The 25,790-nt window shown below is 44.2% G+C and overlaps 1 protein-coding gene across 1 annotated transcript in view; it reads right to left on the bottom strand.

Moving 5' to 3' along the window:
• The window catches only part of LOC119441695 (hemicentin-2), a 271,115-nt gene extending 246,207 nt beyond the window's left edge, over positions 1-24,908 (bottom strand). The window contains exon 1 of the mRNA XM_037706292.2: positions 24,401-24,908. Coding sequence (XP_037562220.1) covers positions 24,401-24,509 — 109 coding nt within the window. The 5' untranslated portion in view covers positions 24,510-24,908. The remainder of the gene's footprint in view (positions 1-24,400) is intronic.
• Positions 24,909-25,790: the final 882 nt, after the last annotated feature.

Below are 25,790 nucleotides of genomic sequence, written 5' to 3'. Positions count from 1 at the left end.
GACAGGCACGGTGAACCACCGCGAAGCACTCGGTCGTTTTTCGGGAATCTGCTGCCTACGTTCGTAGTGTGTACACTGCTCAAAAAACAGCGCCGCACTGGATGCCTTTATTGGACGCGTGCACATGCTTGCCTGACTTTGAATATGTACCTGTAGCCCCTTATTTCTTGTGTTGCTGACGATTCTGCTCTCATGTAATAAAGAAAAAAAAAGTGCCTGTATAGCCTAGTGGTTACGGCGCTCGCCTTGGGACCTGGTCTACGCGGGTTCGAATCCCGCCTCGGCAAGAAAGTTTATTCTCTTTTCTATCTTGATACAAACCACAACCACAAATTACGGCTGGCTTTAAACAGCTTCGCTGTTAATATACCTGGTTGCGGTGGCTGAAAAGGGGGAGGGGGGACCAACGCAGCCACCGGAGAACGCGGCGCGTGTTGCAGTGATTCATGATGCCGAGTGGTGGCGCGCGCGTCGGCACCAAGATGCCTCCACTGTAGTTTGGGTGCTGCCGGAGCTAGCGAGTGCGCTCGGTTGGCATGGTTCTGTTCGGTTCTTTTTGCTCCATGCTCGTTTCTGTTCGCATTCACGCTGTGCAGTTGTGCCTCCTTGTGGTGACAATATTTTTACACGTTGCCATGCCGTAAGAAACAATGGCAAGTCGCATGAAACGACAGACGCACTGTTTTGATAGAAAAGCGGAAAAAAACTTCCCTTTTCTCAGTGCCTGATGACGATGAGGCTCTTAAAGCGTGCCAGCAGGACAGAACCAAGATAATGTTGCTTGTCATCGCTTGAAGATACTGAGATTACTTTTGCATTCCGCCTAATTACACAATTAGTCCTAATTAATAATTCAACATCTGAAATATTATAATGAAATGAAAAGTGTCAACGAGAAAATTGTAGAGTAACATGAAAAACTCCCGATACAGCTTTCTGTTGCTCAATATGTTCAACATAATAGCGTTTTTCCGGGCGTGACTGAAGCTCTCGAATACACGCAAGGTGCCTCGAGCGGCAGGTCACGCGGCAATTTTGCGTGTATTCGCGGGCTTCTTTCACGCTCAGAGAAAGCGATGCGGAAAGCGATGCAGGAAAAGGTCAGCCATACGGGTCTCGAAATCTAACCCATACACAGAGCATACTTTTTTTGGAGGCCGATAAAACCTGTGGACTTAGAGGGCTCATCCTTTCGCCCGACACCAAGCCCGTCGGCCAGAGCTGTCGCACGAAAACAACTTAAGTAAACAATTATCTGGCAGTCGGAACTTACTACTTTTGACTGAAGAGGTTAAGAAACAATGACTACCGCGTCACCAATTTCAGACGAACGTCGACAAGCAAAACAACACAACGTGTGACGGGCGTATTGTAACAGGTGAACTTTACGAGCGCGCTTTTCTGAACACTTCAACAGCTGCATTGCATTGCAAGTGATAGCGGCGTCAACGCCCACCGCTATCGGTGGGCACTCTTACGGTGGGCGCTAAAAAAAAGGTATTTATTGATAATGGTCAAGTAAAATAGAGTTGTCTTGTTTTCTCGCTATGCGTATATAAAATTGATTAGAAATTTTATTTTCGTTGAATGAATCGTACTGTGCCTCGCTTTAATTAAAAAACGCCTTTATCTTACCCAATGCTTGTTATCTCCAAACAAAGCCTCGCTTCAATCGCTGCTCCCATAACCACCCTTGCTGATGCCGGTGACAATTCGTTCTGAACTGCTTTTCGCCAAAAACTTCGCGACGTATTTGAAAAACTTTCTGCAACATATGCGCTCCGAATAGCAAGGCCGAGGGCATTCTGCTCAAAAAAAAAAAGACAACTGCAATCTGCTGAAAATAAACTGAATCTCCTTCGCTCTAATTTCTTTCTTAATTGAGTAGCTCTCACTTTACGATGTATCCTGCTATTGAGTCTTTACGGACTTTGAGCAGGTCGCACTACGCCCCCGGCGTCGTGGTTAATATTAACCTCGTGGCCCTGCATTATGGCATTTGGTATAATGCATTATTATGATTATTTTTTTTTGTTTTGGGGTGCTGTACTCCATAAATAAATCGCGCAAACGAACCTCGACATACCTCTTTCCTCTGTGCTCGCACTAGAACTAGTGGTCGTACTATTTAGCAATATGCTAAATTAATTTGCTGTCGAATTCAGTACGCCGACTGATAAGTCCCTGCAGAGAAAATAATTTGAATATGTGTGACAATAAGAAGTGGTCTTTCTTTCTTTTTTCTGACGGCATTATGGTAAAGACAGGAAACAAAACTGGTATGGTGAAATAAATTCGAGCCAGCGTCGATTCAAGTCACTACTCTTAAAATACGTTCCGAGTTTCATTACTTCTGCATTTCTGACCTACCTACATTACATAAACCACCTCCGTAAATCTTTGCTTTAATTATGGCTAATAAATGGCTCTCCGTCTCTTGAAACCTACAGTCTTCAAACCCCTCCTCCCCCCCCCCCTCCTCCAGGCTCTTTGTATCTTCGAAGAAATCCCACAACGCACTGCTGAGAATTTTCATTACCATGTTTGAGAACCCACCGTATCTTGGGCGGCGTCGTGTACATTGCAGTGCATTGTCCGTAAATTTCTAAAGATCGTGACTTGCCTCAAAGGTAAGCCGAAAATCGAACTGTCAGCAACGAAGACTACCGGGGCATGTTTTCGCAAGGTACCACGTGTCGGTATTAAGTTGCTGCACGCGGCTATTTGCTATCGAAATCTCTGTTGCCTAACGGTGGAAAAAAAACTGATCACAAAACACTCTATAATCGAATACACTGTCAGAACCACTGCCAACAGCCAGGCATGCCGGGCTTCTACTAACGCACCGAGAAAAGCAATATCAATGTCAGAAAGACATGCTAAAAGCAGCGGCCGCAGAAACCGCGAGAAAACAACTGCCAAAACTTTGATGGACAACTTTTCGTAACCTGCTTGTACCTGACGGTGAGTTCTTGTTTTCGTACAATTTGTCTCCCTTTAATCTTTTCTTCCGGTAAACCAGGGACTCCTTGGCTTCCTTCAGTGAATCAGTTAGGGGAGATATAACAGCGGCTTGCAACTTTTACTCCTTTACGACATCAGTGACAGATAGGCGGTACCTTTCTTTTCAGTCAATGTTCCGCACTTGTTATTTACGTTTAGGCCCAATTATAATCCTTCATTTTCTTGCACTTACAAGTTCTCTAATCGCCCGCAGTTCCCCTCTAAATCGTTTCTTTTTTTTTCTCTCTCTTCAACCACTTGCGAAACGGGAAATAGTACGGATATATAAGAGCGCGTTTTCCTGTCATTTCCTGCTGCCGAGGCAATAAAGTTTCTCGTTACCAGGGTGCAATGTCTAAGCCGGTAGCGGCGCATTGCTTCTTCACTTCCTCCTGTTTTTGCTCCCGAATATGAGGTTATGACGGCGCGCGAGCCCGTTATATTTTTCACCGCCTCCTGCTGGAGCGCTTTTCAGCTGATCAACGTTGCTGTGCGGCCGAGCTCGCTTGGGAGTCTGGTACCCTGCCTGTTTCGCCCTTAAGTGGCCACTTCGTAAATACGTAAGGTTCCCCTGATGGCCGCCAGAGAAACGGTGCTGCTCGGAACACTGATTGAGGCCAATAAAGCTGCCTTGGCCGCTTCCTTCGTCTTTTTTTTTTCGACTGTAAAAAAAGGCAAGGAGAAACAGAGACCGCATCGTGATTCCTTGTGAGGGCCGGCTTGCTTCGGCCATACTATGGCTATTGCGACGGTATCGTTACGTGATCAGTGGCTCTTGAACAGTCTGCCTCTCCCATATCATAAGCACTTGGCCTGAACACTCGCATCCGACCTTCGAAGGTCGTCACGTAGATCGGGGTAGCTGATGCGGGTGGAAGTGAAGAAATTACTTCAGGCACTAGCAAGCTCATTGCGACCAGAAAAAAAAGAGCGCTGTAGATAGACAATTATGGTGGAATCTCCATTCGCAATGTAATAGTAAACTTAATGTTCATACTGGGTGTAAGCGTTTCGCACAAGGGCAATATTAGCAGCCTCCTTGCTTTGGTCCACCTGTTTCAGTCATTTTGCTTCTACTGCTTGTAGCGTAGGCTAAGAATCACGTATCGATATGGTCTGAAGTTTTCTACGAAGGCAGCGAGAGAAGCGTGGTGGGGATCACTGCCAGTGTAATTTACATTGTTACTTGACTGTCCAGGTAGTAACTGAACTTTTGCGGTCGGTGTGATTAACACTTCCTTCCTTTCGTTAAATTCCGAGTCAAACATAGAAACTAAGGAACCGATGGGAATACTGGATGTAAGTGAACTAATCTTCCGATTCTGCTGCACGCCAGCGATGACGAAATTTTTCATTTTTATTTTCGGCAGGCAGTTGCCAGGATATGTCTAAAGCAAGTCTGTGCATAGGTATAGTTAACTGGGGTTCAGCTGGAGAGGTTAGCAGTGGCATACGCTTGGCTACACCATGTAATTAATTGGGACAATATATTATAATTTGAAAGCTGTAATTACAATAAAAATAAGAAAAACAAACATTTTACCGCGCGCAAACAATGAAACATATTTGTAAGTGTAGTAAAAAACGCGAATAACTTTGCATAAAACCATCCTTCATATTTTGAGCACAAGTCCCTAACAGTAAGGCAGCCTTTCACGACAAGCCAAAACTATCCTTTCGCCTATACTAATCGACGTAGTTTAATTATTGTTCTGAGTGATAGCGCGCGGTTGCCCAACCTTTGTCACCAACTACGTCAAATCCCTAACCATCATGAGACCATGCATAAAGGGTGTGAAGACCACACCCTTTGTGGTAGATTAACAACATTACAACCGGGCAAGAGATTCCAGGGGGTAGAATATGGCTTGCGAAATATGTTTCTCTGCAGAATTAATTGGTACACCACTTCGAAACAGCCTTTGTAAAAGACTTCATTCGTTCTTGACGGAATCAAAGATGCGCAACAATGATGCCGCCGATTTCGTTCTCAAATTTATAATATTTCGCAGTCTTCGATAGCGCCATTTTGCTCTTGTAATAACGATATCGAAAACCTGCTTCCGAAAGGCATGCTTAGAAGCTCGGCCTATATTTTCTTCGTGCGTATTCCTGACTGGCTGAAGCGCTTCCTATGGAGAAGGCGTGCCCTCAGTAATTATTACCCATCCCGACGGCAGCTCGCAAGTCTTCATGCATTGTCTTTGCTTACGGCCTTTCAATAAAGAACCACCATACTCACTTGGTTAGAACAAAATGTATCAAAAGATAGCAAAACCTGTACGCGCAGAATGAATCAACGCAATTTGGCCTTTTTAAACAATGCAGCTTTGATACGCTTCCTAAGACATACTTAATCAACGAGCCATATAATACAAAGGAATTGCTGAAACTGCTCTGAAACTGGCTTTGTACAAAAATATTCCTCTCCCACTTGCGCAAGGAAAAGCTTCTTCGCAATTTTAATGGTTTCAGTAAGTTATCGAGTGATAATAAAATAGCTATAAACGGAACATTCAATGAGCTAGGATTTTACGTACATGTGACGCTAACCGAACCTAAACGTGGAAACAGATCTAGTGAGGCAACAGCGCTATCCTTGAAAGAGTAAAATACTAATCTATTTCTGCCATATTTTCAAGCATCATAGTCAACAGCGCCTTGCACATGTAAAGAAAGAATAAATGAAAGAAAGAAAGAAAGACAGAACGAAAGAAAGAAAGAAGAAAGAAGAAAGAAAGAAAGAAGAAAGAAACGAGACGAAACATGAGCTGCGGCAAACTTGCGAGATCCTGTAGCCGGTCATCCAGCGGGGACATTGCTCTGTCGTACGCGTTCTCGGTTTTGGTGTTTTACAGGGCTGAGATTTCGTCATCTGAAAAGAACAGCCATCTTTGCACTGCTACTTCTATGAGAGGCATGAAAATATACTGGAAGAGGACATTAGCCGGCAGCTTTTGTTCCCATTCAATGTACCCTTATTTCGAAACCGGCTCCTAATAGAGGCAATTCGCTCACGAGAGACAGCACTAATAATCAAAACCTTTTACTTTTCTATCAGATCCGATACGGTTTGACTGCGTTCTGAACAGTGTCACGTGCGATGAGACAACGCTGAGACGAATATGACATCTCTTTTTCTTTGTGTACATTCAGTTGAATCTGTTTCCTTCTAAGCTAGGCCAAATATTCATAATATTTTCAAGCGTTTCTTCATGGTAATATTACTTTTATTGAAACCTGTCTACAAACAAGGCTTATAGTCCATGGTCCGCTGGTAATTGAGAGATATTGCCGACTTCATAGAAAATTATGCGCGCCTAATTGACAGACTTCCAGAAGCGCCAAAAAACTGACAACTACTATTACACCTATGTAAGGTATGTTATAAGGCCGATGACAAATATTTAAACTACCGTAACTTTAACCACTCTAACGAAATACCTTATTAGTGCTGCAACATCGCTTGCAAGATAAATACAATGTCGGATCAGTCGACCTACAGAATTTTATTGCATGAATGTTGACAAGATTTTATATTGCATATAACATTATTGCGGATTAGAAACGATACACCTTTAATACCTGTTCAATTAGTATAGGATCCAGGCGACTGCCATAATGTAAAGAATACTCAGGAAAAGCATAGGTCCCATACCACATTCTCAAAAACGCCATTCTATGGCACTCGACTCGAAACTGAGTGGGAACTAACTTTTCACTGCAGGATCTAAAGACGCATGTCTCGAAACTTGTGTCAACATTCTTCCCAGACTGACATGGCTCCAGTGATCACGGATATTAGTACAGCAAATTAGAATATTTAGACTGGATTAGCTTGAAGATGCCTCGGCGTTCTAGGACTACAGCCATTCTACATTTTCGAAAAAACCTCGAGGTAATCCAAAAGCACGCTACCCTTCTTAACTTCTTCAACTACCATCGAACATTTAGCGTAACCCACTTGAAAGCATCTCTACAGCTTCCTTCCCTGGTCGCACGCAGGAAACACTCTTGCATATGCCGTTACTATGGGATGTTCTATCATACCCTATATTGTGTATCCGTTCCGCACCGTTTTTATCTGCGTGTCTTAATCACCCTCAGAAAGTCAGAATACGCAAAAGGAACTCAGTTACACATTCCCTCTACATGAATGCGTAAACATACGTTTCAAAACAAGCATACCTTTCAAAAATGTTTTATTTACTATTTTGTGATTAGCTGGTCTGTAATCATTGTATAAAGTTGTTCTAAACTCTTAATCTTGCGTGTATTCTACAGTACTTCGTGTATTCATCACTTGCTTATGTATACTCCATATTACCTATGGATACTAATTGTATATTCCAATGTTAATATGTCAATGTCCCCTTGCTGTCTTCATTTTTTTTCCTTTACAGCGAAGCTGTATATGGCTAGCCGATTTATCCGTCCGTCGGCTGTACGAGGAAACTGTCATCATCAGCAATGGCTCGAACGTCATCGTCTACTTCCACAGCTGGCTCATTGACGTCCCTCGGCGCTTCCGCGCGAATGCGCTCGTGCTACAGCTCCCGCGTTCGTCGTCGTCGTCTTCTTCAGCTAGCTGCGTTGCCGCTCATCATTCCAGCGTAGAATTTCACTTCTATTCTGTCATCGTAATGGGAAGGCCGCGTTTACGGGGGTATGAGCCATTCATTGTCTTACGTGATGGATGGTTTTTAATTTTGAAGCAATTTAATTTTGAAGAATCGCATGTGGCAATGCGACAACGGCGGACTGTGGGTATACCGTCAGTGATGTCGTTTTCTCCGTCACAGCCGAACGTGTGTGTAACCTCAATAAGAAACACAAGGACGTGACAATAATTGAGAAAGACTTTAATCGACCGTTGGGATTAACCCAGTGATAAACACCGGGGCCGCACGTTTCAGCTTCGCTGGTTAACCATCTGTACGGAGTGCTTGGGCGGTGATCTTTTATGTATGCATGTCTTAACGCATTTCCCCGCTGTAATGCACTTATGTACCTCCAGCGAATAATAAAAAATAAATAAATAAATATTACCCTGAACACCCGGTGTGTCATGTTTGATTTCGAAAGCCACAGGATGTTCCTTAGCTTCGTGGTCTGGTTGTTGGATCAAAGCTATAATGCCTACATTTGAAGCATCGCTGTAAACAATGCATGGTTTGTCGGCGTAAAATATTCCAAATATTAGATTTTAGGTTAGCCATTTGCTGATTTCATTTAAAGCATTTTCACACTGAATGTCGTATGCCTACTAAGCGCCCTTGTATAGCAGTTTCGTAAGACGAAATAATATATTGCTGAATTGGATAATGTACTGCAGGTAGACGTTGGTGGTTCCTAAAAAATGCTGCAGCTATTTTTGATATGTCGCTTTTGGAAACCACAAAACCGCTTGAACATTGCTCTGTTTCGGTGCCAGTGTTGCTTCAGAAACACTTTGGCCCTAATAGTCAATGTATTTCCGAGACAAAGGGCAATTTCCGAGGTTAATATTTATATACTTGACCTTCAGAACTACCAACACATCTAGTAAGTGACTTATAAGCTCCGTAAATCTATTAAAATACATTGGAATGTCAACAATGTAGCTGACAACGTTCTTCAAAATGTGCTTTGAGATGAATAATTTTTCAGCTCCTTCAAATGTGACAGGGACGTTTTCCAGACCAAAAAGCACGAAAACATTATTAATGACTCTAAGAAGTTACAAACCATGTTTTCAGATTCTCTTTTGGTGCATTCGAATGCAGGAATGGGCTGATAGTATACACGGTGTTTCAGCGAACATTAAAAAAAATTTTAAAGGCTGCCTGTGGCAGATAGCACAATTCTAGTTCATGAGGTGGTCTGTTCGAAAAGGCGGACATTACATGCACTAACAATTGAACGGTATATTAAACCAAATAACCAGAAATAACTAATTAAGGTTTTAACTAATGACCTTATGGCCCGTATTGCAATTTCCAAATTCTAGCCGTGGAGTTCGCAAGGCGGATACACTTGGAAAGTATTCTCATGATGACACCAGTTTCGAGATAATAATTCCCGAACTTTACGGAGAAATGAATTGGCGTTCCAGTTACTTTTGCCTGCTCCGGGGATCAAACCCGGCACTACCAGCTTTAAGAGCCGGTCGATCTATACTATTTGTGCTAAGCAGAAGGTTGGCAGAACGCTTCGCGAGGGCAAAATAATCAACTAATCGAAGCACAGGGACACTGAAAATGGCAAATCAAGTTTGCGGAAGCCAGCAAGGTGGCGTTTTCTTGAATTGCGAAGCGTCCTTTCTGAGAAATCTGTATGTGTTTCTTTTGAAGTTTCGCGCTAAAGTCGAGTGGATGCCAATTTTCTATTTCATAAGCTTTCCTTCACTTTGCGGGCTTCGGCAAAAGTGATCTGCCTTATGTTCTTTTTTTAATTTAAAACAAAGTTTAGTGCACCGAAATGAGGCTAGCTAAATAAAAGCTTACAGTATATAGACCTTCCTCACCGGAAACTTGTTGCAGTAGGTATGCGATGAACGTAATAATGTGTCTCATGCGTTAATTACAGCCCCGTTGATCTATGTATATATTCACTGCCAGATTTTGCCTAAAACATACCTATGTAGAAGTAATACTTTACATCGTAGGTAGTTTTACAGAGCCATCCGAAAATGCGATGTTGTCTTTTGTACGATACTTCCCTACACCGACCCAAAGAAGAGACATAGAAGAAACAAGAAGAACACGTCACGTAGTACATCTAACAACTAGCCAACACGTGGGTTATATTTTGAGGGCTCAGCGTGGCCGTTCGCATGACTGCCACCGTAACGAGCGGTTGAACCATCGACCATAATCCGGTCGAAAGCCTCATCGCTGCTTTTACTTACGCACTCTTCAACCCCCCCCCCCCCCCTCCACCCTCCACGTGACACCGATCGACGAACAACAAGTCACCGCGTTGTTTGCGTACAGGTAAGCAGCGTTATACTGATTTTCTTTTTGTCTTCCAGTTGTTTGAAAGCAAGTTTTGCGCGGTGTGCACGGTTGTCACGACAAACTCACCGAGCGATAGCGTCGTCGCGTTTGCCTGCTCCGACGCGTTGCCGTCGGCACGTCGCCCGCAACACGAACGAGCGTGCTTAACTGTACCTACGCATGTGCGACGCGAGTTTGCGTGCCTAAGTCAGGAAAACGGCCTGGGGGATGAACAACGAGACATAACCTCTCCCATGGGGTTCGCGACTTGAGCGCCACCTGCGGCGTTTAATTTCATAAATGGGATGACCCGTGGTGGCAGCGTGGCGCAGCTTAGGGAAGGGCTGTATTATTTACGAGTTCAAGCAACGCAGCCCATGTCTGTTATCTTCCCGCACGGTGATGTTGACCCTACGTTCAAGCGACAGCGGCTAATTTGTTCAGTACTCCTTACTCCCTCACCGACAATTTCTGGATTGGTTGCATTTTCGTGATGCTCTCAGTAGCACAGGCACTCTAGTTTGAAAACCGCATCGATGGCCGGGCCGCGCGAAATCGTTATCCCGGTTGCATACCCACGAAAGCGTGTCCCCGCAAATCCTTGGGGGCACTGCTACAGCGTACCGCCCCGGAAAATGATACGGCTCCATTTGTTAGTCGCACTCGCTTTTTTGTGTTCTTTGTTTCGGGAACACTTTGCTGGACGCCTCGCTTAAGCGAGTGGTCGGCAGTGGGAGCAAAGATGATAAGGCTATGGTATTTTCAGACCGACGGCTCATAGTGGGCCCCTGTTGATGCAACTGCAATATCTCAGGCTAGGCGCCTGCGTCGTGTTCGGGGAACAACTTTTTATCGGCCGCTATATCTCCGGTTATGGACTGTTGCAGCGAAGCATAAATAGGTAGCTTAGAGACTGCTCCGCGAGCCTGCCACGACGTGGTAGCCGCAATACGCGTTCATGCTCTGTTTGCAGGTGATTGCACTACATAGGTTCATGCGTAGCGAAGTTGTAGGCTATATCAGCAAAAACGTGCGCGGTCACGGGTGGCGGCTCCAAGTGCGCTCGTAATGTGCGGGGATATTGTTTATGTTATACCACGTTCAGACTCGCAGCAGCAGAAGGTTTGCTAACCCAAAATTATACAAGGCTTCTTGTTCTTTGTCGTATCTGTCGATTAGTTTATGCCATTTTTTAGTCAAACTTTCCTGATTACACCATGAGCGTCAGCGTACATGAAGAGAGACATGGGGCCTGACGGTAGTATAAGGTTTTCGGTTCTATATTTACTATTTTATGTGCTTGTGCCATTGATACATATAAGTTATATCTACTCATAATTTGCGAATAGGCAGTAATAAGATCGAGCGTCTTATACACTACCTTTTTTTACTACGAATATTTGACACAACCGAAATAAACAAAATTAAGCTGCACCGGTGGGTATCTATGTCGAATTTTTACGGTGGCCTACGGACAACGTTGAGAAATGTTGTAGACAGCAATAGCCAGAATAGATTGAATATACAGAACACTTTCTTAGAGCCTAGGTGATTTTCTCGGGATGAGAGGTTCTGGTGGAGCATCCCTGGATGGGGCCGGTTTAGAGAAGCTCCATAAATCTCGCCGGTATCGCCAAACACTTTCGATCAACCGTGCCAGTCTAAGGCGCGTAAGAGGAAGATTAGAAGAAAATCTCGTTGATTCGGGTCTCGAATCTCGGAGTTTTCCAGCCCTATCCGTATGCTAGCTGAAAATAATCAACACGTACCGCACATACCGGTGGCTTCAAATGCCCAGCGTTTGTCAGAAGGAAGTAAATGTACATATTGTCATGTACATATCAAAGCATGGACAGTTTATTCATCTAGGACGCGACAGGGAGGTACTCATCGTGGTGATTAAGGGAGGATGTAGTGATTCCGTGAAGTGCGCACTGGTATCCTATTATGCCTCCATTTTGGCAAAGTGTTTGACTGAAGACTAATACAGGCGGTAGTCCAAAAGGGACAGGCTCCACCGGTATTTGGGTGTGCAACGCATGGAAGCGCAAGAGAGGCTTCGCTCAGGCAGGGAGTATTGAACAACTGCAGGTTTGGCAAGCCGGAACGGATACAGGGACTGTTACTAGCACTGCGGAAGGAACAAAGACAGCAAAATTCAGTGGATTGGACGATATCACTATGACACCTGCTTCACTACACGAAGTGGCCTGGAGCATTTCTCTCGGGTGCTGTGTCATAAATTTTCACTCAGCACGTAAGCCTACAAAGTACAATGGTCAAATAGATGGATTTTATGAGCATATCTTTTGAAGCGAGATCACCGATGGTGCCACTAACCTAGTTATTTTGACATTTCTCCTTCATTTGTTTTGAGTTGTTAAGCTGCTTGGTTCCTATGAACCAATGAACTAATCGTAATGAAATCAATAGCCCTCAAATTTATTCTTTTGCTTACTTTTAGAGCACACATTGATTGTTCTTGCGCTATTTACGGTACACACTGATGGGGACAAGTCGAAGACTGACCGGGAATGACGACACAAACTGACACGAAGAAGCGCGAACTTACTCCACTAGCTTAATTATTCGCTCTGTTTGCAGCACATATATTTCATTTAAAAGTTTTGAACTTTTCTCCAGCAATAATTTGCGTCATATCTAAGTTCAACGCATTGGGCCCCGTTACTACGTGTTCGTTTACCTGTGGATAAACACTGCGAAATTCTGACAAAACATGATCAGTAATTTTTGTGTTACTTCCATCAGCTGTATAAATTTTACCGGGGTTCACCAGGAAATGAAACAACAATAAGGATCAGAAAAAACATCAAATATTTATTTTTATTTATTTATTAGTTGATTGATTGGCTGATTGATTCATTAATTCGCTCATTCATTCATTCAGTCAGTCAGTCACTCATAAAGCTTTGTGCCTGATATTATCAAACGGGTTATGAGAGGTGACGCTTAGAAGGATTGCGCAATAATTTCTGACAACCTGGGGTTCACGGAAACCCAAAGCTCGAACCCCTAACTTATTTCGCCCGCAGCAACCGAGAATCGAAATCACAAGCTGTTACTCTACAGCAGAATGCCGTCGGACCAGAGTGGTTGCCACCAGCGATAAGCAACGCGCAAACCTTGCAAAGACCAATCAATAAAGCTCTAACTACTCGTAATGGTAAATAATGATCTAAGTGCCCGGTAATGTGTCTTGGTTCGATAGCTTCTCGTTTTCTTTATTCCTTTTTTAGCTTACTACCTTAAATCTGCAGCCTGAAAAGTATGTGAAATGCTGAGCAAGCGACGCAGCCATAAAACTACGCTATTAAGCTAGCACAAAAAAGTTGCAGCAGTATTTTAGTCACCAAAATTGAACGAAGGAACATAATACGAACAGAATGGTACTTGAACTTAGCAACTGCTGGTATCGTCAGTGATTGAACATTTAGCCGTTGTAGAGAAATAGAAAACGAAAACCATACATTTTGCTCCTAAGACAATCAAGCAGTGACTAGAAAAAAGGTACCCGACGCTCACTGGGCAATCGATTAAATGAACTTTCGTGCCTGCTTTGCGCTCCTCGTTTACGTCCTACACGTGTCCTATTTCGCTCGTCCGATCGAATTTCGCATGAAGGATGACGGCCAACTTTGTTTTAATGCGTTAGCATGCTCAGGGTACTTCACACACTTTCCAGAGGCAATAAATCAATCAATCTATGTCTCTATCTATTTATCTATCTATCTATCGATGGATCTATCTATCAATCAATCTGTCAATCTATCTATCTATTTATGTATCATCTATCTATCGATTGATCGATCTATCAATCACTCAATCAATATATCTATCTATCTATCTATCTATCTATCTATCTATCTATCTATCTATCTATCTATCTATCTATCTATCTATCTATCTATCTATCTATCTATCTATCTATCTATCTATCTATGTACGTTTGTATCTAACCGTTTTCACCGCCTACTAGGTCACTTGGCAGTCCGTCGTCGAATCGGAAGCGCATCAGGCTGCTGTGCTCCTGTAAAGCAGGTTTTGTGCCTAGCTGCGGTGCCTCAGAGGAAGCCACTATATTGTAGCTCAAAGTAGTCATTCCGGCAGAACTTACCTGTCGTAAGAATTGCTAGTCTGTTGTCTGTCACCTTGTATACGCTCACACTTTCATTAGAAAGCCTCTGTGTAAGTAGTGGTGCCCGTCACCGAGCCAACTAGCCAATTCCAAGATCCTTCTGCCGAACATTCTTTGTCGGTTCACTAGAGAAAACAGAAAGCGTGTTTTTTTTTTACATAATCTGGTCATGAAACTTGTAACGGCACGCAACATGCATATAAGGGTGACTGACTGCCTTTTTGATATCTAAGGATACGCGGAGGGTGTGAAAGTCTGCATAGCATGGGACATCTCAGTAGTTCTCACAGCGTGCTCTTCTTTATACACGTCTGAATATAGCCGGACGCTGTCCCCACTACGTATCTGAGCATACTTACCGTACTTTTCAGAGTGGATAAATAATAGGCGGCGTAAACTAGCCTAATTATGATAATCATCACGTTGTGTGTCCTTTATTTTCATCAGGTTGCATGCGCATTAGTCACCGGCATTCCTAGCCCAGGCAAAACTGTAGCGCCGCATAGTAGGGCGAGTGTTATCCGGCTTTCTGTACGTTCTTTCTCGAAGCAGTGGCTTAGTCAACACCATCACGTTCTCGAAGACATTCGGGCCACACTAACTGCAGGTTACAATAACACTCAGCCGTATTTCGCCCACCACAACGTCGTGTTCCCGGATCCCCATCATCACCTTCACGCTGACGCTAGCGGCAAGGTGCGCGGTCGGATAACTAATGGGCACTCGAAAGCGCGTCGCGCAAGTGGGTTATTATTATTATTATTGTTCTCATTTTCAAAACTGAAGAAACTTTGTCATCGCACTTTTTCGTGTTTTCCTCACGGACTCGAAAAATTCCACCGCGTGCAGCGGACTATACACACACACTCCGCTTCGGTTACGTTTCGGGGCGCATACTGTTACAGACACCGACCTGTCCCACAGTATACCGAAGCCGCTTGCATCTCCGGTGCCATCACTCATACAGTGACCGCCAGGGGGGGTGTCAACACTTCACCTCCCTCTCCGGTGGCCGTGCTCGACGGGAGGAGCGTAAGATTAATGTGCGAACGTCCACCGCCGCAGCGGCTCATTCTGCGCTAGCCGGACGGTATAGCGCCTTATTTATCCTTCGTTTACTTTATTATCATTTTTTTACCATCCGACACTCGCGTCCTAAGCGTCGCTCGCGGGAAAAAAGAGGCAACTCAAGTAGCCGCTAGAAGCGCGCGCGCGCGCGCCACTCGCGTTGTTATTGGTGTTGTTCTCCCCGCGCCCATATAATAAGAGAAATGAGGGAGAGGAGACGCTTTATTTTCGCGACCCCAAGGGATTCTTCGTTACGTTTTTTTTTCTCCTTTTTTTTAAAGAGACGTGTTGTTGTGAACCTCGTCCGTCATGACAGGGACCCCTAGTTGCTGCCACTGTTGCCGTTGTTGGGAGGCCTTGATGTTTGCTCGCTCTGCCTTTCTTCGTGGGTGCGCCGACGGTGACGCGGGGGCTCGCTTTATGGAGTCCAGCGGTCACACGGCCGTCAGAGACGTGGTCGCGCTCTGGCCTCAGCTCGAGTGGCAGTGCCCCCCGCACATCTCTCCGCGCGCGGCTCGTCACGCGTGTCCGCTGGGCTGCGCCGTCGGGCAAATGCGCTCGTGCCCGTCGCACCGCGAGGGACCAGTAATTAACGCGCGCTCGCACCCACGCAGTACGCGTAAAAGTGTCCTATGGATGTAATTTCGCGACGCCTCATCGTAACGCTACAGTTGGAAACATGTTTTTGCTGTTGTTGATGTTGATTGTTTTTTTTTCTTTTTTGCCTAGCCGCTTTTCCTCCTGTCCGTATAATTAAAACGCTTGACGAGCTTAAATAAAGTGACAACTGAATCCTAATTGCGAAACAGTCGCCGCATAACAGTCGCCCCGACATCGCCCCAATCACCTGGCCATCCACATCTTTAAACTGCACATCTTGCATATGTAACCGCCGAGCAAACGTGTACTTAAACATCTGTTCCTTGTGTATTTATTTACTTTATACTCGTTGCCCACCCCTTATGTAATACCTCGAACTCTGGGGGCCTTTAAGGTAATAAACTGAAGTGAAATGAAGTCGCATCGTGTCACGTATTACGCGAGAATTCTCTCGATCGTTACCTGCTGAAATGTTGCAAATGCTGAATTTCTTTTTTTTAAGTTTAGAATAGTGCGTTATGATACGCAAGTCTGAAAGAAAATGTATTTTTTACCACGCGCTAGCCAACAGTACATATTTGGGTGCCATTTCAATTTTATTCTTGGTACGAATCATCTTCTAAATACTATACTTCTGTAACTCATTCCTCATTTCAATTTCATTGGTCACGTAACGAGAGTCAAGTACAAATAAACGCGCTGCATGAAGAAATAAGGGACACCGGGAAACTACAGCGAGTACCAATTCTATACATGGTAGAGGTAAGCTTACGTCACCACGGCGAATGAACAGCGGTGGGATGGCATAATGGCTTAAGAACGACGATATGCAGCCCTCCGTGCCTGGTTATTATACTGCTGCACACTTCTTCGCGTGGTTTCTTCGCCACGGTGAGTTACCAACTAGTTCATATGTTCCACTTGTTGCGTAACCGCGCCCGTGTAGTGGGAAAGTTGCCGTGGAGCTTCATACATCTGGAAAACAGGCCTCATTCGCGGCAGCCGCAGAAAGCAGTCGGCCGGATGCGGTTAGGGTTGAGAGCATGAAAATTGCGCCCGTATTTGCGAACACATGATAATACTAGCGGTGTGCGCATATGGCTGTTCAACTGGGAACTTCGCCATCTTTTTAGGAATTAAGAATTATATAGAATGTAACCTGGGGACCCTGCGAAAGTGCCGCGGGTAGTTTAGCGCAAACAGGTCAGGTAATGCAAGTTGTGTGCCGTTCTTGTTAGTTTGTGTGCAGCGGAACCAAAGTGCATGATGCTCGTGCTGTGAGCCACACCGCTGGGGAGCAAGGTAGAATGGTGGCGTCCTGGAGAACATTAACGCATTACGCAATGCAGTTACGCAATGCACTTTGCTCATCTCCATAGCAGCCTGTGCATAATGCATACCTGCTCAAGTATGGGGGAAGCCACCTTTACGGTGGAAAAGAAAAAAGCCATACGCATAGACATTTCAATTTTCTGCTAAGATGGTTAGCGCTACGTTTTAAGCACCGTAGACACAGATAGAGTGTTGAAATTTCGGCTTCTCCGTGCATGTGTACTTTTTGGTACGGAATTTTATGCGCTGTAATTTCTTATAGGTGTAGGAATTTCCACGTCGTCTTGAGTGATCGCTCTAAAAGTAATGACCGGTTGTTTGTGGGCGTTATAGCTGTTTTCCTCCTCACTTTGGATGGTAAAACTGGAAATCCCGAGCAGATCTCATCTATAAGACATCCGTATTTACGACATTTCAGCGAAGAAAAATGAAGAAAACAAAAAAGTTGCCATGAGTATAAGTAAGGCCGCAGTAGGGCTTAGATGATCTTGAGGGGTTCCATCGTCAGGTCGAGAGTGATGAATTGGAAGAGCAATGCAGTCCCCACGGATAAAAACAGGGTAAGCTTTGGTTGGCGGCTTCGGAAGTGCTTCGTGTCATAAATACTCATAAAACAAGACCGCTCACAAAATTGATATAAGCCTGCGTTTACCTCTCACCTGTGCTGGTGAGGGCTGGGAAAGAGCAGGCTTCGTTAGATAGGACACTAAAGCATCTTTTAAGTTCATTTCCTGCTCTGAAGGACCAGAAGAAAATGCACGACACCAATGTAGTTGTTTGGTTGCATAGACGAGCTGAGTATAAAATCAACAACAGTAGGCGAGAAAGAAATTACATGTAATCTACAGTTTAACTTTGGGAATGCCTACTGTAACAACAGTAGAAATCTCTAGTTCAGTACGCACTTCACAATTAAAGCTTGAACATACGTCAGAACTTCTATATTGCGAACACTGGTATGATACGAGCATGCAAGCGGTAAAGGTTAGGCTATAACCTCAGCCATAGGAGCAGAGTGCTAATTATAGGAGGAGGATTAGGGTCAAACCTAAAACAAAGAAGAACCACGGGCAATCGACAATTCGCAAGACTTGAAGGACACTCTCCATAAACGTCACAGACATCAAGGTATTTAAAAAGAACATAATAGTTGCGAGCTTGTAAAATAACAAACCTATGGCGAAATCTACGCCTTCTGTTTTTGGCTGGTTTTTATTTTAACGTCAACGCGAAACCCGCCCTGAAGCTAATATACTTTTATTGTCATGTTTCTAAATTGATGAACTTTGCAAGTAGCGTAGGTTGTATCTCATAAAATTGGCAGTTATGTCCTTTTATGAGTCAATGCGCGCATTAGCATTTAGCGAACAGGCTCGTAAACCTTTTAGCCATTTTCGCAGGTGGCTTCGTTGGGCTCAGATGATAACAAAAAAGCGCCTATTTCACGACCCACATGAACAGAACTTTCGTTATGCCAAAAATGTTCTGAATAATTTCTGTTGACAATGTTTAACGGGGACGCCTGGAAAATTTCTTCCTCTTTTTTTTTGTATGGGGCCTGATAATGCGCTCTTTTCAAATGGGCACTATTCATTTAAACCTCTCAGACAAAAACATACATATTCAAGCTAAAAAGTTGCAGTGGCAAGCCACACTGGCGTAAACGTGTGTCAATAAAACAACGGTTTGTCACTGCGTAGAACGGACAGTGTATTTTCTCATTTCTACCTCTCAGAAACCGTTTACTGGCATTTCAGTCCTAAACTGCTGAATAAATACCTATGTGTTCAAGGATACCGAATTTGATACCCGTAATAAGTGAGTTTCTGTTAGTATGCCCATTGTCGGTGTGCAAATCACATTCAAACACCCTTTCTCTTATTTGAATCAGGTAATTATCTGGAGAAAGTGCGGAACCTGCAACTCTCGCTAGGGCTCTTATTAGATTAGAACAGAAATTTTAATGTCCGATTGGGGATTATCATTGTAGCGCCGAAAACCTTAGCCTTTTTTGTCTCCCAAGAAGAAAATCACGCTGATGAGCTCTCCGTGTAGTCCCCATTCACGTCAGGACGGCTTCGAACGGAGCCTATAACGACCTGATTACCCCGAACGGCTGCGACTAACCCTAGGGCGCCGTGCGACGGCTCATTTGACTCAAAACAGCCCGCTTAAGTGAGCCGCGCCTAATGAAAAAAAGCGTAAAAGGGGGCACGCACCCACGGACTGAAACTGAAAAAAAGCTACGAACTACAAAAAAGAGCAAAAAATAAACGTTACACTCCAGTGATCTGGGTCTCGCGAGTTGATATCAGTTTCATCCCCATGGAACACCTGCTCAACCCCGTTTTTTTTAAATCTATTGTAGTTTTTTAATTAAGAAAAGGAGGACTCAAATGCGGATTGATTGCAGTGTCTCTGATTAAAAGGCACCCTAACTCACCTAAATGAAAAGACGTTGTTTCGGGAACAATGTTTCGTTTGGGGCACGTAGAGTCAGCAACAGTGGCGATGTTTTCAACGCTGTACCTAGACAGTAATGAGATCTCGCTTACAAAAACACAGGAGAAACACGGCGATGAACAGTCTGCATGTAAGCGCTGCAATCCTGCCTTTCGTGAGAAAAAAAAAACATGATCAAGTATTTCGTGTCTCTCACATGGAGATATAGAAAGGAGTACATCGCTTGCGAAAGTGTGCCGCGCGTTCGAGGGACAGCACACTGTGTTTCAGTTACCATAGGCACAACGATAAAAGCCACCTTCCTATTGTGTTTCCGTACATTCCTTAACAAGTGTGCACATTTTAAACTGGCTGGCTATAGTGCCTAACTACGCATAGCAATGAGCGCGTTTGATCGAACATTGACTGAACACTACGTGCAGCCTAAGAAGAAATCAGGGCCGTTATTCTCATGTATAGGCTTAATTTAGATTTGAACGAATACTTTCACGTTTGAGTCGCCCTTCCTACTGCCTGCTACAGCTAAAATTTACTTTTCGTTGCACCACCTCCCCTCTCTCCTTGCACTGCTACATGAGCGGCAAAATTTGTTGCGCTGGTTAGAATTTCGCGACAGTGGCAGCTGTGACTTACCAGGCGACGCGCTGCATTACGCCCGCAGAGAGAGCGTACAAAGTGCAGAGAAATGTTCTTGGTATAGAAAATAAACTTCGTTAGGAGGAAGCCAATTTTTTTATCTCCAGAAGTCCCGCGGATTAGGAAGTAGGTGCAGTTTACTGCGAGTCATCTGCGGACGACGTCACTTGATTATGCGTACGTCTTCACTGTAGAAAAACGATTTGCCTCTTATCATGGTCGCGACTACTGAATCTGGCTCGTTTGAGCTCAAGCCCAGTGCACATAATTTTTTTTCTAAGTTATCTCTGCAGTTGTGTGAACTAACTTCAGTAAACGCGTAATAATAAAAGAAAGAAAACAGACTTCGAAGTTTATCTACACGCTAACTAACTTCTCGACCTTCGGCTTCATGCCAGTTTGTGATATGTATTACGGCTGAATGGAAAATGCTTAGATAACGGAGGCTGCACTGAATATGAAATTTTCCAGGGTCCTGGAGCCTTCGAAAAGAAGCCATATATAGTGACCCGCTATCTAAACGTCTAGATTACTTCAAGAAGAGCCCCCTCATTAGGGGCTGAAATATTTTAGGCGTTAATATCACTTCACAGTTCGAGCAAATATATAACGTCATTCATTAGTGGCCTGGGTCCGCAGTTCTGCTCTTGACGTGTTCCGCTCCGAATGCGAAGAGTCTAATTAGCCAATCGTGGAGGTCATCTTTTCTGTGGACTGAATATTCTGGTGTCCTTCGTTCTGAATATACTGGTTCAAGAGAAACCACATCGTCTTACTTGCTCTCACTGCAACAGTGAACGTCTCGTGCCTGCCTTCTGGTGTACATTGCATATCCTGCATCTTCTGCGTAAATAGTAAACGTACATAGATAGTAAACTAGTTATGTAACAGGTTCTTGGACGGCAGACTTTCCCATCAGTTCCTTTCGCACGAAAGTCCTTTTAGTGCAATAACGAGCACTCCTTATCCATTATAGTATGCATAGCCAGCAAAGTACACAACTGCGCGGCCGTTTGATTTCTGAAAATTTAATCTGCGTCTACTACGCAACATGCGCTTATGACTGTGAGCAATAGGTTTTTTGTGTACAATCAAACGGTGCTCCCTTTTATAGCATTAAAGGGTTAGACAATCACAAAAGTTTTCACCATCACTACATGCCAGGACTACAGTGAATTATGCGGTCGCAGTGCAAGCGATGGCGTGGATCAGGGATCCATAGTTGAGTAGAGAACCATGTGGGGAACAACAGATGAACTTAATCCGACATTATGCTTCCGCCTCCAGTTCATGCCTGATAATATGATAGTGCATTTCGCCTATGCTCGGCCTTTCAGCTCATGCTTTCACGCATGCGAAAAGGCTGCTATACTTTGAACTCAATGGTGTCATAGTCTACGCTAACGATGGGTATAGGCGACGTGACGGTGTTGGATTGCATTAATGAGATGGCGCATAAAGGAGGCTGCACCTCTTATGCTTTAGAGGACACATCATAAGCACGTTGTGAACGATTAGTAATAGGGAGAAAGTAAAGCACGTAAGCGTGTTCGCGCTGGCAGCATGGCCCATTTTGAGTGAAATTGATCTGCTTATACCCGACGATAGCTTACAGCGTGGCTAATACGTTTGGTGTATCGAAGGAATGAGTAGGCGGGTTGGCATAGTTATTCGGTGTGGGTGCTCTGTTTTGCGAACTTCCCGTGTAATTTTTACGGATCAAAGAAACTAAAAGTATTGCCTTTTCACTCCGTCCAAAATCGCTCATTTCGCATGGCTTTCGAGGGATAATAAAGAACCGACAGCTTTTTTTGTTCACCAGAGAAAGCAAAGTAATCATGCGAAAGGAAGCACTGCTTAAATTATCGACGTTACACTTCACTCATACGATGTAATAGTGAAATGATAATCATAAGTGGTTACGAGATTGTTTATTGCGAAAATAAACAAATAAAAATAAAATAACGTGCTGCACTTAGGGCAGTGTAGTTTTTTGAACAGATGGTCCAGTTCTAGACATTAGAGACTAAGCAGCGTGCTTCGCCTATATCAATGCATTAGGTAACATCTGTACAATTTCGCACTTAAAGAAAAACATTGATTCAGCACTGGCGGGGAGGACATGGTTTGCTGCAGTGTTTCATTGGTTATGAAACTTTTGAAGCACATGATCATTCTCGTGCACACAAATAAAGCCTGCCTGAACGTACAGTCGGCCAGAGAGGTTTAGCAGACATGAGTTCTATAAAAAGTGAGAATGTTCATTCTGTTTTGGCACGGCCCTGCAAAATTATTGAATGATTGCATGTGCAGGCCACACAGGCAGCTACACGCTCGAACTTCGACCTAATGTGTTTCGGGTTCATGAGAATTTATGTTTTCTTGTAAATCACGTGCGCCGGAAACTGTTGTGATCGAAGCATTCTTCGCTGCCCTGCGGCACGCATTCAGTATGTGTGGGCTCCAGAGGAAGGAACATGGCATGAACCTCCCACGAGTCGGCAAGATCGTATAATATACTTATGGAGCAAGTTACATTTTCGTCCACTTTCATTTACCTTCATTCTTACTTCCGGTCCTACATGTGATTGTAAACTACAGCTTCTTTTCCTAGTGCTTTCCGTGGCTTCCTTTTCTGGTGCCTTGATATATATATATATATATATATATATATATATATATATATATAGGTTTCCTTTGAAGCAATTCCTACGATTGGATGGATGTCTTATTTTCCCCAGATATATATATATACATATATATATATATATATATATATAGAAGTGTGATAGACAGAACATAGTCATCGCACACAATTAGATTGCAAACGAAAGAAAGGGTGTGTGATTATTTTATTGTACAAGCTAGGGCAATTTGATGCGCTAGTTTTATTTTTCCATCTCGCATATAGATTTAAAAAACACTGAGTTTTGCAGTGACCAATAAAGTCATCGTTGTGTCCTCGTGAACGTCGAGAACACACATAGGTTTCCCACATGAAAGATAAATTACTGAGGTATGTGTTTCGACCTTTATTATTTCAAGCAATATTTTGTAGTTAACTACGTTCCACGAATTCTCGCGGCACGTGTGAATCTGTTCCGTTCTTACGATAATACATTTAATGTTTCGCCTTTCAGCACAATTTCTTCACGTCTTGACATCTCGTAGCGGCTACGGGATCAGCGTTACAAATATCCCCGTTATTTTAAGGCGAAATACATTTTCCGAATTATTATAATGGTCTTTCAGTTATTCACCCTCCGGTTTTCATTGAGTTATTAATTTTTTAAAGTATGATTTGTGGGTAGCGTAAGCTATTTTATAAGAACAAATAACCAAAGAAGGCTGTATAGAGTTCAGGATGCGCTTAACTTTGTTCTGAGTGTACTTGCTGAGTATCACACGGTAAAAATCATTGTAAGTATGAATACGGCCTTTCATATTCAAAGCAATCGTCGAGGTATATTACAAAGAGATTTCAAAGTTCTCAATGGCATCGCGAATGCAATAGCGAAAATACAGGTAGAATACTTTGGAGAGCTAGTTTTCATTCATCTTCGTAAGGCATAAACCGATATTTACAATACAGCATTTTTCTTGCTTCAAAAGCAGGAACGCATACACTTTTTTTTAATAAAAATAAAAGTTGTTGCGTTTTCAGGCCATGAATTTCAATGTTTGTTGTGCAGGAACCACTTTTTTTTTTCTAGAAATGGCATATATATATATATTTGCGAGAAGGAGTGCATTAACATATAGTTGCATGCGCCTAAGGTAACGCTACTGAATGTACGTCACCTTGCTTGTCGAGGATGAAAAAACATTAAATGCAGCAGAGTTAGGACATGGGGCGAGAACAATAGTGCCACGAAAAATTTCACGTCACTTAAGCACAAATTATGTGCCACTTATGTGTCATTTTGTCTTTCGTAACTCGAGTTTCTTAAATGTGTTACTCTAAAAATTGCCCTCCAACTTTTCGAAGTTGGAACTGTCGTTTGCTTCAGTGAACCAGAAAAGACGGAATGCGCTTAAAGCTGTCAGTTGCCACGTTAAGATTTAAACTTTCCTTTCAGAAACGGGAGCCTTGCATTAGTAAGCAAACTTTGTTTCTCTCCCATGCAATGGCTGCACCTATGTTGTTCGCTTTGAGTGTACTCACTGGTGTCTTGCGCAGTCGCCATCAAGCGTCCCATCGTGGCAAGAACGTGTAGTAGCGGGAAAGCGAACACCAATCGTCCTGGTCTCATAGCTGCGGTCCTTCGGTTCATGCCGAAGCTGTCAGCTGCTCTTCGTTTCGACAGTTCCACAGCGACGACAACGTAGGGAGGCGGTCCTTCAGCGCGCCGGGCGTGCGACACCGATCAGAGGTCCCGAGCCCGCTCCGCTTGGCCGATGCTTCCGCAGGCAACGGTCGCGGCAGCGCATCACCACGACTCCGAGCCCCGCACCATCGCCTCGTAACGCGTCCCACCTGAGTAAAGTGCTTCGGCGGCGGGCGACTGCGATCAAAGAAGAGCAGCACCCCACACTCCGACTCCTCCGCGCCCTGGAGAACAAAAACACCGATTTTTCCGGCGCCCAACACGCGGACGCTCCCGGTGCGTCTTCTTTCCAGGGAGGGTTGAGCGAGAGCGCGCTCCCACGTCGACAGCACGCCCTGCGTCCGAGTTCGGAGTGCCGAGCCGAATATCGCGCGCCAGTCCGCACGCGCTGGATTCAAGCTCGGGGTGTTGGCGCGCCGCCCCTTTCCACTCTTGGTTCGTCCCCCCTTCCCCTTTTCGTTGTACCTGACCGAGCGCCGCCGCTGCACCCGCTATCGTCAGCGCCATCCGGCGGCGGTCGCGGAAGTAAGTAGCGCCCACGCCGGGTCCCCGAGAAACTAAAGGAGAGAGAGAGAGAGAAAAAAAAGAAAGGGTACTGGTGTCCGGCGATGACGGCTGCAACAGCTGCTTGCTCTTCACCTCATTGGAGACGAGGGGTCCCGCTCCCGCAGTGGAGTTCGAGGCTGGCGCCGTGGTGGTCATCCCCGTACACCGTCTGAGTGCAGCGAAAACGTCGGGCTCGACGCAATCGTTTCTTCTCTAGCGTTGTTACGGACTGAAATGAACTGTAGCATACACGCTTCTACGAGAACACTTACGCATTCTTTAGACGTGGAAAATAAGCATCGCTGCAGTAGCCGTGAATTCCGCGAGTGAAAATATGAAGTAACAGTCGGGGCAGAGCAGTAGGGTTGCTTATCATAAATGAAACTCCTCTCTGGATGGCAGCAATGCTACAGTACGATACGCGAATATATTGGAACTGTTTCACACAACTCTTTCATGGCTATCGCTGCTCGCTAGGTCTGGCGATAAACCCCCTTTCTTGATCAGCGCATACGACCGGTTTCATTGTCGCCGAAGTGCGTAGTTCTATATCTGATAACGAGGCAGCTTCAATCCATCTTTCTTCGCATAGCTCGAACTTAGCGATCCATCACTGCTGAAAAAATTAAAAGAAAGCAGCCAGCCGTAGCACTTGCTGACAATAAGTTAGCTTAAAAAAGA

This window comes from Dermacentor silvarum, chromosome 2 (assembly GCF_013339745.2).
Source record: "Dermacentor silvarum isolate Dsil-2018 chromosome 2, BIME_Dsil_1.4, whole genome shotgun sequence".
In the NCBI taxonomy this organism is placed as follows: domain Eukaryota; kingdom Metazoa; phylum Arthropoda; class Arachnida; order Ixodida; family Ixodidae; genus Dermacentor; species Dermacentor silvarum.
The sequence above is the reverse complement of the archived record's forward strand: the minus strand, read 5'-3'. Positions and strand labels throughout refer to the sequence as shown.